General features: G+C 42.3%; 1 protein-coding gene across 1 annotated transcript; it reads left to right on the top strand.

Moving 5' to 3' along the window:
• Window positions 1–383: 383 nt before the first annotated feature.
• NPY (neuropeptide Y) lies at window positions 384–11,241 on the top strand. Its single transcript, XM_038393384.2, has 4 exons — window positions 384–537; window positions 1,361–1,548; window positions 8,055–8,135; window positions 11,057–11,241. The coding sequence occupies exons 2-4, from the start codon at window positions 1,361–1,363 to the stop codon at window positions 11,079–11,081; spliced, it is 294 nt and encodes a 97-aa protein (XP_038249312.1). The 5' UTR covers window positions 384–537; the 3' UTR covers window positions 11,082–11,241.
• Window positions 11,242–13,123: the final 1,882 nt, after the last annotated feature.

Raw genomic sequence — 13,123 nt, 5'->3', positions numbered from 1 at the left:
GGGAGTGTGTCGATCTAGCAAGAGGGCGGTTTTGCACCGGAGTCTTTGAGACACGTTTGTGCCAGGGCGCAGGGCTTTTTCGTTCTGGTGCAGCAGGAGCAGCTGCAGTTTTGACAGCGCAGGGTGGGAGTCTGGAGCGGAAAACGGGGAGGGTCCATCCGGAGCCAGGTAGCCCCAGCTTCACCCGGCTGCTGCGCGGGGGAGGTGCCAGGCGGTGCAGATGGAGGGGGGGGGGGCTGGCTTGGGACCCAGCCATCGGAGGCGTCAGCAGCCACCCCGCTCTCCCCCTCCCCCCCCCCGGGGATGTCAGTGTCAAGAGGCAGCAGCAGCCTCTGGTGCCAATCCCGGGGCAGGGCGCAGGCGGCGAGGGGATTGGAGTCACCGAAGCGTCAAGCGTGACCGCCCGAGGCCCCTCCTGCCTGCTGGGAAGGCCATAAAAAGGCCTCGCTCGGCGAGCCACAGACCGGAGAGGCGAGCCCCCGGCAAGAGAGCGACGCCGACCTGAGCGCGGGAAAAGCCCCATCGACAGAGCCGGCCGTGAGTACCGCGGGGTTCCCCGAGGGCCGGGGGACGCGGCTCCGACCCGCTCTCCCGGGCGCGGCCGGCCGGCCCGCCGCCCTCCCGCCTGCAAAGCGGGCGGGGGAGCCCGGCTCAGCTCGCCTGCCCCGTCGCTGCCGCGAGCGGGTGCGGAGCGACTCTGCTCCCCGCGTTAGCCCCGGGCTCGCGCTCAGAAACCTTCGTTTCTCCCGCTTTTCGGAGAAGGTGCGAAGCCTCTGCCCCTTTTGTGGGAGAGCCCCGGCTTGGGTGCCGCCTCCTGCCTGGGCTGGGAACAGCCCAGCAGCCCGTGGAGCCCAGGGGGTAATAAACAACCCCCCACCCCCCCATGCTTTTTTTTTTTTTTTTAAGCAAGTTTTCCGGTGCGTGGGTCTCTGTCCCCACTCACGGTTCATTGGAGGCGGCGGGTCTTTTCCTAGCATCCTCCTAGACGATCCGCTCTGTTCCCCCGCAGCGTGCCCTGTCCCACCTGCGCAGCTCCATCCCGCGGCGGCGGCTGCTATAACCAGAATCCTCCCCCCGTGACAACAAGTGCAACTTCCCGGCACACGCTCAGCGCGCGCGGCGCCTTTATCCAGCGCGAGCCGCCCGCGTGGCCGACGCCCGCCAGAAAGGGGGGGGAGGGGGGGCAGACGCTGCAAGTCGTGGGCGGCGGGAACTGACCCAGGCCCGCCCCGGGACGCGGGGGCTGGGGGCAGGGGGCGGCGGCTGCTGCTGCTGCTGCTGCTTTCTGGGCTCAGCGGCGGCCGGACGCCCGCCCTTTCCCGCTCCTTTCTCCCGCCTCCGCCGCCCGCGTGTCGCGCAGATGCAGGGGACCATGCGGTTGTGGCCGTCCGTGCTGACTTTCGCCCTGTCCTTGCTGATCTGCCTGGGGACGCTGGCGGAGGCGTATCCAGCCAAACCGGACAACCCCGGCGAGGACGCGCCGGCGGAGGACATGGCCAGATACTACTCGGCACTGAGGCACTACATCAACCTCATCACGAGGCAGCGGTAGGTACTGGGCACCCTAGCGCGGGCAGGGAGGGCGAGCACAGACCAGCTGTGGGGGGGGGGGGAAGCCTGTGTACTCACCAGGCTCATCTCCACCTCCTTTCTCAGAAAACAAACTGGGGAAATAAGTTCTGATCTCGCCCAGGCTCTGCTCTGCAGAAGGGGCTTTCCCTCCGCACAGCAGCCACTAGTGAGCACTGCCCGGGTAGGGGGTTAACTCCTCTAGGATCTCTAGCTCATAGGTCCTTCTACACCAGCCCGGTGGGCAGATGTGAAAGACAGTCCCGTCAAGGCGGAGATCAGGCACCGGAGGCTGAGCATGGTCAAGTGAGGGGTATGGAAACAGCAAAGTGAGAGGCGAAGTGGTGAGGGAAGCACAACTGCAGGGAAGCTAAAATGCTGCAATCGGAGCTCTGAGCACTTGTGAATTCACAAAATGAGGTGCCCAAGAAAAACAGTAATAGAGGAAAAAAGTCTGTTAAGGGTGGATTCCATTTCTGTAGCAACCACAGCCACCTCTTCATGATGGGGCGGTTCCTAACTGGATACACCACATGAGTTTTGTGTAAGGTGGAGGTAAATGTGACCTCCAACATGAATAACATGTAATAAAAGATTGGGGGAGTGGTACCAATATGGGTTCTAGAGGCTGGTCTCATCCAGTCTTGTCAGGTTTTAACACAAAGAGCTTTGGTTGCTAGGAACACAAAAGTCATAAGAAGTTTTTCATGGAGAGCGCACCAGCGGAAGCAAACAGGGAAAGAGGGAAATAAAACATAAACGTGGAACATGAAAGTATGAGACGGACAGGGAAAAAAGCAGAACAATTTCATACTTCCAGTGCTGCTGGTGTGTCTCATATGCTGTTTATTTGGAGCGAGTGACAGTTCTTAGTGTTGCTAAAGAATTGTAGTAATTCAGAAATCTTTAGTTTTGACAGCTGCTTAGGACACCAGTCACTTAACAAATAATTAAAGAGCGCATTGTGTCAGCAGGCAAGTCTGCCCTTCCCTAGAATGGTTATCTAGGAATGGCCCTGACTTGCTCATGTTACTGCAGCTGTGAGTGGTGAAACCTCAGTTTGAAATGAAAGGTAAAATTACAATGTCAAATCTCTTTATTTGGAGGCATCAGTCCAATTTTGTTCAGCTGGCTAATAGAAGAGAAAGCTTCCTCTGAACTAAGCGTCACCCAGAAAAGCTGATGCTCTGATAATTTCCCATCTAGGCTTGTGGAACCTCCTCTTTGCTGTGCTTTTGCTTTCCTCCCTCTAGTTCCTATAAAATGCAGATGCCAAAATTTTCTCTCCTCCCTATGGCTCTGCCCATATCATCTTTCCCTCCCTTCACACACTTGAATCACTACATTGGTTTCCTACCTCTTCTCTCATTTCCCGTTTCCCAATACAATTTCTTATATCAGCTGATTTATTCATTAGACCGGTGGCTCTCAGTCTTTACAGACTACTGTACCCTTTTCGGGAGTCTGATTTGTCTTGCATACCCCCAAGTTTCACCTCGTTTAAAAACTACTTGCTTACAAAATCAAACATAAAAATACAAAAGTGTCACAGCACACTTACTGACATTGCCTACTTTCTCATTTTTACCATATATTTTTAAAATAGATCAGTTGGAATATAAATTGTACTTCTAGTATATAGAGCAGTATAAACAAGTCATAGTTTGAATGAAATTTTAGTTTGTATCGACTTTGCTAGTGTTTTTTATGTAACCTGTTGTAAAACTAGGCAAATATCTAGACGAGTTGATGTACCCCCTGGAAGACGTCTGCATACCCCCAGAGGTACATGGTACCCCTGGTTGAGAACCACTGCATTAGACAGTATTTCAAGTGTGGGTCTAGTTTGAAAAGTGACTGTGTAAAAATGACATCACCTTACTTAACAGATCCACTGCTTGCATATATATCATATTCATATCTGCTTCCTTTAGTGACAAAAACAAGATTTTACTCCCCCCTTACCCCTCTTAGTTCTGCAAAGTCAGTATAGCAGGGATGAGTGAGCTAGATTCCATTCTGGTGTGCACGTTATAAATAGAATGTTGAACCAAAGTCTTTATTGATAATAAGGCATGAAGGAAAAAAGAATCAAGTTTGATTTTTATATTCCAGTTACCAAGTAGGGGGAACAATCATTTTACTTTTAAATGGAGTAGATTTGAGTTGGAGAGTCAATTAGAGAGTTGAGAGACAACAAATATAGAACCCTACAAAGCCAGTTTCACAATGTCACTTTCCAGGGTGGACCACACTGTAATCAGAGGAATGGAGGCCCAAATAAGACTTAATTGAAAAACATGAAGCACTGTTTCTCTTGTTCAGTGCATTAACTGCACTGAAATAATCCACGGCAACAGGCTTGCAATTGGTTTTAGTTTAACTCTTGCACATTTCCTATTTCAGCAATAATAGAAAATGTTGTGGCATAAACATCTTTCAGTTCTGATCTAGGATCTTGGGTAATATTCCATATGTTCTAGCAGAAGTGTCAATAAATTTCTCTCTCTCCACCGCTTATACTTTTACAGTTTTCCTTTTCTCATGATGAACAGCATAACTAAAGTCAAAGTTCCGCAGTGGGAACTTTATTTCATTTTACTTAGTACTGGATGATGGTTTTCAGGACTGGTTCTGGCAGGCTATGGAACCCATAGGTGCTGGAACTAAGGGTGCTGCCATTCCCCCTGGCTTGAAGTGGTTTCCATTATATACAAAGCTGACAGTTTGGTTCAATGGCTTTCAGCATCCCCCCCCCCATACAGATTGTTCCAACACTCCTGATGGAACCTGTGATTGCAGGGAGACCTGTGATGAGAGGGTATAGGTAAGCTGAAAACAAAGTAAGCCTGTGTCTGTGGGATCTGGGCTTGTGTACTCAGCGTTTTCAAGCCCATGCTTGAATGTCTACTCTGCATTGTAAACCTGGGTTTACAATTTCTGGACCTAGCTCTCACAGCCATGCTAATGTGTTCGTATTTGCGTCCACACTGCAAATGACAGGGCTTGGACCTGAGTGATGGCAGGATGCAGGCTCTGACCCTTAGCAGAGTTCTAGGAGGACCCAGGTTCTTGAATCAGACTGATTTGTGTGTGGATGGAAGGGGGCTTGGGTTCAAACCCGAGTTAGAGCCTGGGCTTAGTGTGAAGTGTAGATATAACCAAAGAGGCTCCAGCCAGGGGGAAGAGAGAATTCTGGGTATGCTCATCATTTCTCACCGAGTGTGAGCAAGATCCTGAGGCTTTGTCTGTACTAAAAAGTTAGGATGACCCAGCTATGTCGCTCAATCCACATCCGTGGGCCATGCAGTTAAGCCGACCTAACCCCTGGTATAGACAGCACTAGGTCAATGGAAAAATTCTTCTGTCGACCAACTACCACTTCTCAGGGAGGTGGATTATCTACACCAGTGGGAGAACCCATCCTGTCAGTGTAGATAGTGTCTACACTGAAGTGCTACAGTAGTAGTGCTACTGTAGCATTTCAAGTGTAGACAAGCCCTGAGCCTCTTACCTTACCTTGTGGATATTGAACCCCGTAGGCCCAACCATGAGCCTCCAATTCACCCCACAATTAGTGAAACACGTGAAAGGGTATGTTTGAAGGGGGAGAGACAGAGGTAAGTGCCCTTTCCTTTTGGGTTTCCACTTCCTGCTTTGTCATCTGATGCTTCTGTAGCTACTGCTTGCATTTTTCTGCCCCATCCCTCCTGGCAATTGCTTCTGCTTTAACCAAGACCTCTTACTGTCCCTTTCCCATGGGCTACTGTTACCCACAACTACAGTTAAACCTGCTGCCAAGAATGACCATTCATGGGAGCTAGCAAAAGTGGTTGCTTGTAAGAAATGGCCTCTCTTCAAAGGTTTCCACACGAGAGAGCAGGGGCTCCTGGTGAGGCCCCCAGCTCTGAAGGAAGTGCCGCTGCCAGCAGCAGTGTAGAAGTAAGGAAGATCAGTTTCCTCCTACAAGTTTGTTTTTATGGACGGCCGTAAGAAATTGTGGTTGCTGGTCTCTGATGACAGGTGGTCACTCTTTGCAGTTAAATTATAGGGGAAAAACATTCCATGGCCTCTGCCAGTAGTCACTCATGACAAGTGATCTTGTCAGAGGTGGTCCCTGAGGCACATTTTACTGTACTTCCTCTGCCTCACCTCCCATGAGGCTGTTCTCCATTCCCATACAGGGCCCTTCTTCACTGTACCCCCACCTCCCCAGTGGTGCCCTTGGGAACTTCCTCTGGTCCTCATCCCTCTCCTGCTGCTTGAATCAGAACTCTATCCCTCCTCAAACCATCTTCTATCCCTGTACAATGGCTTCCTTCCTGCAACTGGCACTGCCCTGCCACTTTGTTGCCTGCAGCTTCAGATCCCTGAACTTTCCCTCTTTTCTTCACTTCCCCCCACAGCTTGTCATTGTCACCTCTTGCCTCCCCCAGCTTGTGCTTTGCATGCATTGCCATTCTATGTTATAAACAAACATGCAACATATTGTTTTAATTATAAGACCACAAGAAGGGGGCATTCCTGTAGAAAGCGGCTCTAATCCAGGGGCTCTGCAGATGGCCCTGGATGTGTCTGAACCATCTCTGACGACTTGGATTTCAGAAAACACTAGATTTTTCACATTTCACATCTATATCAGGTATGTAATGTGAAAGAGAGCCTTTGTTACATTCAGATTCTTTTGATATTGAGGACTTTGCAAGGTTCTGAGCACCTCCTACAATTTGCTGCTGAGCACCCTCAACCCCTATTGGAGATGCTTAACACCTTAAAGGATTTGAAGTCCCAGGCCCAAATTTTCAAAAATGGCTTTGGGTGCCCAACATGAGACACCAAGGGCCTGATTGTCACAAGTGCTGAGTGCTCACAGCTCCCCTTGAGTTCAACTGGAGTTGTGGATTATCAGCACCTCTGAAAAACAGGCCTTGATGTCTAAGGGGATGTCTGCATTACAAGTGCTGCAGCTGCACTGCTGTAACACGACTGTGGACACTACAGCGATGGAAGGGATTTTTCTGTTGCTGTAGTAAATCCACCCTCTCAAGAGGCGGTAGTTAGGTTGATAGAAGAATGTTTCCATTGACCTAGCTGCATCTACAGTGAAGGTTAGATTGACCTAACTCTGTTGCACAGGGCATGATTTTTTTCACAGCTCTGTGCTAGGTTGACCTAAGTTTTAGGAGTAGACCAGGCTTCAGATTGGGCACCAAACACTACTGGCCCCTTTTGCAAAGTTGGTCCTTGATCTTTAAAATGTTAATGCTATTTGGTGGAAGTGACTGTTCAAACATCATCTACACAGCAAACAGTAGGTTGGGATACTGTCATTGGAAAGTCTCTGAATTGTGCAAGATAGATATGGAGAAAGTACCATCTACTCTGGTGTAAAGACTTTATGAAGGATTTCCTCCAATGGCAACTAATTCTCTTGTGTTCAGCCCTGGCTTTCAGTTCAGTTCTCTTGTCATTGTTCTATTGTGACCATAAGGGCTATCCTAAGTGAGAGAGACTGCAAAACTAAGGGGCACAGCCAAGCCTTGAACATTTAACATTAGAAGAATTTGCTTTCTTTCTTAGTCCTTTGCCACCTGGACTGATCCTTCAGTCATTCCTTTTAATGCAGGAATAGAAACACAGTTGTCAGGTTAACGAAGAACAAAGATCACACCCGACAACAATTGTCATACCATGTTACTAACAAAACTCTGATTTGCAATACAAGATCTACAATGGCAAGATTTTTAAAAGTAACGAGTGAGTTTGGGTAGCTCAAGTTTTGGGTCCCCCACTTGAGACAACTTAAAAGTGCCTGATTTTCCTCAGGCCTATACTCAACACATTTTGAAAATCTGGCTCCTTTAAGGCATCTCATCTCATGTTACTAGTCAGTTTTGAAAATCTTGGTCTGTATGTATGGTAACTTGATGCAGTATGAGTCTTTTTGTATTCATTATATAGTGCAGGTAGTTTTTGTGGATTTCTCACTCAATGAATTTCTGATGAAAGATGCAGCACTATCTAAAACTGTGCTGGAATTGAACAAAAAAAACCTTAATTTGTAGAAAAGGATCATAAACCTCAGATCTGCTGTTATATTTCAACTTCTCTCTCTCCCTCCCTCCCTCCCTTGCACATCCTCCTGCACAAAAAGTGTGAATGTAGGATATCTGCTAATACCCACCAAACAAAAATGTTAGAAATGTCCGGTTTCTATCATGTATATCATAACAGGTGATTATGGAAAATATTTCTGAGGGGTCTTTATATGCTCTAATTATTAACCTATTTGTAACCAATGTGACATTAGAGTGACACATTCTCAAATGAGCAAACTGGGTTCAACTAAACACCTGCTGGAGAGTTGCCTTTACTTCTGCCCTACAAAATTTTACAATACAGGTTTATATGAACATTCCAAAGTTCGTCTCAATTTTAAAGTTGGAGGTATGAAAAAATAGGTATTTTTCCCCCCCATTTAATAGATATGGAAAGAGATCAAGCCCAGAGACACTGATCTCGGATCTTTTGTTGAGAGAAAGCACAGAGAATATTCCTAGATCTAGGTAAGTACAGAAGTGTTTTGTGATAGCTTTTATTTCTATTTTAAATTTAACTATTTCAGTAAATGATTTTCATAGGCAGAAAATATGTAAGCATCAAAAACTAGAACACTGTATTTGGATGTGTGTGTGTGTGTATATATAATAAACAAATATAATTTATTTATACAACACAAACATCCTAGGAACATAAGGGTTATGATACCAGATCAGACCATTGGCTCAAGTAGAGTACTGTATCTTACTTTTGGCAGTAGCTGATACCTGGTGTTTAAAGGAAGGAAAGAATCCTCATAATGCACATCCCTTATTGTGAAATGCTGCACAGAATACCACCCTGACCCTTGATGGTGATCCACCTACATACTGAAACATGAGGCATGTTTCCCCATTAACTGTTAATTTCCTTAGTTTTATTTTTCTCTCTGAAATCCTGGGTTCCTTTAAAATAGCTTTAGGTGGGAAAATCTGTGCCTATATTAAATCTACACACAGATTATATACAATGACTTTCTTTAAAATATTACATTTTGCATGAGTTGTGCCCCTAATATTTTACAAAGTGGAAAGGTCACAAGTTGTTAAATTTTGGTTGGCATACACAATATCTATATCTGAAAGCCCATGATCTGGATGTCTGATTTTACAACAACACTATATAAAACAACGTTGTAACAAGGTGGCTTATTTTATTAAATGTGTTATTGACTATCAGTATAATTTTAATTGCTACAGTATGACAATCAATGCAGAGGGCCAGTATAAGATCTATGCATCATTGAAATTCCACTTAAACTTGATGTAGAGCGGAAAAAGCAGAACCTCAAAGATGCATAGGTCTGGTGTTGGATCTCTGCACAGGGGTGAATTTCAGCCTGTAAGTATATATCCATTTAAAGTAATGGCATATCTGATTAAAATACTATAATAATGACTAAGATTAACACAGTCTTGCAAAATTCTACTTGCCACCTCATCTGGATTGAGTCAATTTTTTTAATGAAGATGTAAAATAGTATTTTTAATGTTAATTGTAGTTAAAAGTGGGTAAGCAGAGTTTTAAGCCTTGACGGTTATGTTTAAAAGGCTGGTTATTATACGTCTACTGCAGAAGTAAACTATTTTCACAGTAGCTATGTCATAATGCCCAAGCCAGTTGTTGTGTTTCATAAGTCAATATGCATGAGCCCAATGGGAGTACTCTCGTGCCTAAAATTAAGCACACATGTAAATCATTGCAGCATTGGCACTGAAGGGGCTAATCTTGCAAACCCTTTATGTCCAGAATTTTCATTGATGCCTATGGAAATTGTCTGTGCAGTAGACTTACAAGATTGGGCCCAAGTATAGGAAATTTTACTACAAAGTTAAAAAAAAGCATTACAGTTATGACTTTAAGTGCGCCTGCCGTGATTCAATTTATCTTGCCGATTTGATGTAAACATTAAAGTAAACTGTAGTGAAATATGTTATGGAGGTTCTCTATGCTTTATAAAGACAAGGCAAAACACTAATTCTTCAAGGAATGCTATCTGTGTCGTCCGCTTTGGGCAGCACACATGTAGTGTTATAATTTATGTAATTCCTCCATCTAATTCTTTATACATAAATTCTATTATTAATAATAATAATAATAATAATAATTATAATTAACTTAAAGCTTATGAACAAAAATAAATGAATAAACAAGTGTGCGTGTGAAATGGAAGAAATTATAAGAGAGATTTTAATTTCATGCCCTCAACAGGGTATTGTAATCAACAGTAAGATTAAAACAAGGTCCAATATTAATAAAAAATAAGCCGTTTAAAATTAATTCATAACTTAAAATAAAGTAATTGTATATATATTTATATTTAAGAAATAGGTGCATGCATGGGCAGCTAGAGAATAGATCTAGTTTCCCATGACTGTATCATCACCAGAAGGTCACATTTCATGACATTTCACTTCTGTGAACTTAGACATTAAACCCAAAATTGATGAAGTATGAAGAAAAACCTGAATAGTATTCAGAGTGACCGAGTCTCCTCTGATGTGCATTCTTACCAGCTAATAAAGAGAAACTCCATAACTGTTTCTCCCTTAGCAGAACATTTTTACTAGATTCTTGGGGAACACAGATCAAAAATAAATGTGCTGCGAAACTAAGGAAAGCATTGAGTTTAATACAAATGGCTCTCTTATGCATGGTTTTGATCTTGTGGATCCCATGTGGTCATTAGGAAATCCTTATACTGTATGTGTATCATCCTGTGTCTGTTATGTTCTCCCTCTTTTTGTCTTTCTGTATGCACATAGTACAATACCAGGATACAGAAATACTTTGGGCCCGTGGCATTTGCTTTAGCAAATATTTTAATCATTTATTTAAAATATTAAGCAATAATGCCACTTAAGTTTTTAGCAATCACTGCTACTACCTTCAGATTGAGTTTTTGAAAAAACTAAGTTCTGGGTGAACAGCATTATAGAATTTTGCTAAATTCAATAAGTCCTCTCTAAGCAGTACAACAGACATTTTTCAGTCAGAGATGCAAATGTACTGTTTATACATGTTTATATCTAAGTGCTATAATTTTGTAGCAGAAATGCACTAAGTGTTAGCCACTGGCATAAAATTATTCTGCAATGGGTCTTAGTACTGTAAAGACACAGCACTGATGCAGTAACATTTAGGGTCCCATTACATAATAATGTGTGGGTATTTAGCCACCTGATTTCCATTCATTTTCGTGGAAGTGGAGCAATTCAGTCTTCATATGTCACATTGGAAATGTATCCCATACTCTACTAGTGGTATTAAAGTGAGAATTTTTATTACTTTTGCCTGTTAAAAGATAAATCAATTATCTTAAAATCTGTTTGGTTCTATCACTAATCTTTCAGAGAAAATTTCATAACATGTTTAATGTGTGTTACAGGTTTGAAGACCCTTCTCTGTGGTGATGGAAATTTCAGCACATCGTCAAACTTTTCCTAGTTTTCAATCCATACTTATTGCTATAAAACCAATCACAGTTTATCACTCCTCAGTGCATGCAACCATTTTACTGAATTCTGTAGCATTTTTCCTTCATCATACTTGTATATACATTTAAATTTATTTGTGCATTCCGTAATGTAACATATTAAATGAAAAACACTATTATTGGCACAGTAAAGATGTTTTAAACTATTAAAACTGAATTATAACTTCCCTGCTGTCTAAAGTAGCATATACAGTGATCATTTCACAAATATTAAAATAATAATTTGAAAAGTGAAATAATTACAACACTTACCTGGGCCTTTAAATTTGTATAAATCAAAACAGAAAAATTGAATTATGTTTCGTAACATCCAATATATCCTACATAATTTAGGAAAATAAAGTGATCATTATACAGAACAATTGTTTTACTTATTTTAACCCATATATTAAAATTAATAGCATTTTCAAAATACAAAGAGGTTTAATTCTGCTAAACCGTCAAGACTGATTAAGAATTCAAATTAAAAAATGGAATCTTCATTTTGGCAATATATAAAGTGACAGGAAACAATATAATTCCTAGGACTATGAATATGGAATTTGGAAGTGTTTGAGGGTTAATAGTTGATTATATGAAAAGCTACCTAGTGAACGTTTGATATTTCCTTTGCGACACAAAATTTTGAATAACTGAATCCAACACAAAGAATTTTCCTAATTTCTGTCCTAGTCACCCTTTCCATGAGCAGAGAGTACCTAGATCAGGTTCATTCATATTTTCTTTGGTGTTTATTCTCCAAATGTTCCATGTATAAAATTCATATTACCCTGGTGGGAGAGCTACTGATGCTTGTTAAGTTGAAAATAACCTTAATATTTTCATTCAAAACTACTTAATGTTATAACAGCATTTTCTACCCTCATTCTATATATGGTTCTGTCATTGTCAGAGATTCAGTGTGGAATATTGTCAGTACCTGTTTGTATTACATTTGGCCTCTTCTATAGAGTGGTACAGATTCTGGTCCTTGATCCCTGACATTTTAGCATGCTATCCCTTATTTATATTTCAGAGATGAGTGCATAGGGATTGTGTGAAAGAACACAGCCAGAATTGTAAGTCAGAAAAAAATCTGCTTGGAAGTTTGATGTATAAACATTTCATATCCGTTTTCCAAATATTGTTATATAACTAAAACACAAATCTATACAATTTAAGTGGGTTTTTAATCTGCGCGTTAGAGATGCATACTGGATGTATTGTTACGTTTTGCAGTTCAACATTTCCCAGTTATTGTATGTCACGCCTACTTCAGTGAAACATTAAAAACATTCATTTAAAGAAAACATGCAGATGGTATTTTAATAGGAAAATCTATTTTCAACACATTGTCACTTTATTGATTTAGACTATATATTTGTCTATTCTGGTGCATTCTTTACAAAAATTGAATTTAATGAGATATATATTGTATTTACCACTGATTTCTGGTATCGTGTATAATAAATACATTAGTGATCTTGCAGGACTATGATTTGATGGTATTGAGGATGTTAGTAGATCCCATAATTGTTAAATTAGAGTTGCCTAGCATTATCTTCAATATATATGCCAGAATGGAGAAAGGAATGGTTAAAGAAGAAGCATATACACAAGTTACTCACTCTCTGCAGTCCTACCTAATTCTGTGAATTTTCTTCATCTTATGGAGCACACACCTGTGTACAAAAGCTAGTGAGAGCTCTAAGTTTTATTTACCTTATTGTTTTAATGAGGCATTGACTATAGAGGCAAAGCAATCAAACAACATGGTACCAAATGATATTATATATACTAATATAGTTCTTGGATTTTCTTTCTAAATCTTCCTGTGTTCTCTCTGTTGCAAATGAAGCTCTTATAGTATTGAGTGAAATTTGCCTTCTGGAGAACGGAGTCTTTGTGTACCTCATCTTCCAAATACTGAGGAAACTCGAACATTCAAACTGATGAGTCAGGCCCCCCAAATCATTAAAC

The sequence above is a fragment of the Dermochelys coriacea genome, chromosome 2, assembly GCF_009764565.3.
Source record: "Dermochelys coriacea isolate rDerCor1 chromosome 2, rDerCor1.pri.v4, whole genome shotgun sequence".
In the NCBI taxonomy this organism is placed as follows: domain Eukaryota; kingdom Metazoa; phylum Chordata; order Testudines; family Dermochelyidae; genus Dermochelys; species Dermochelys coriacea.
Note: the sequence above shows the minus strand (reverse complement) of the source record. Positions and strands in the feature narration are given on the sequence as shown.

Excerpts from the sequence above, each read along its gene's own strand:
- NPY (XM_038393384.2), top strand. The coding sequence starts at position 1,361 with ATGCAGGGGACCATGCGGTTGTGGCCGTCCGTGCTGACTTTCGCCCTG. Across the intron at positions 1,549-8,054 it reads AACCTCATCACGAGGCAGCG|ATATGGAAAGAGATCAAGCC; the intron begins GTAGGTACTGGG and ends CCCATTTAATAG. Across the intron at positions 8,136-11,056 it reads GAGAATATTCCTAGATCTAG|GTTTGAAGACCCTTCTCTGT; the intron begins GTAAGTACAGAA and ends TGTGTGTTACAG.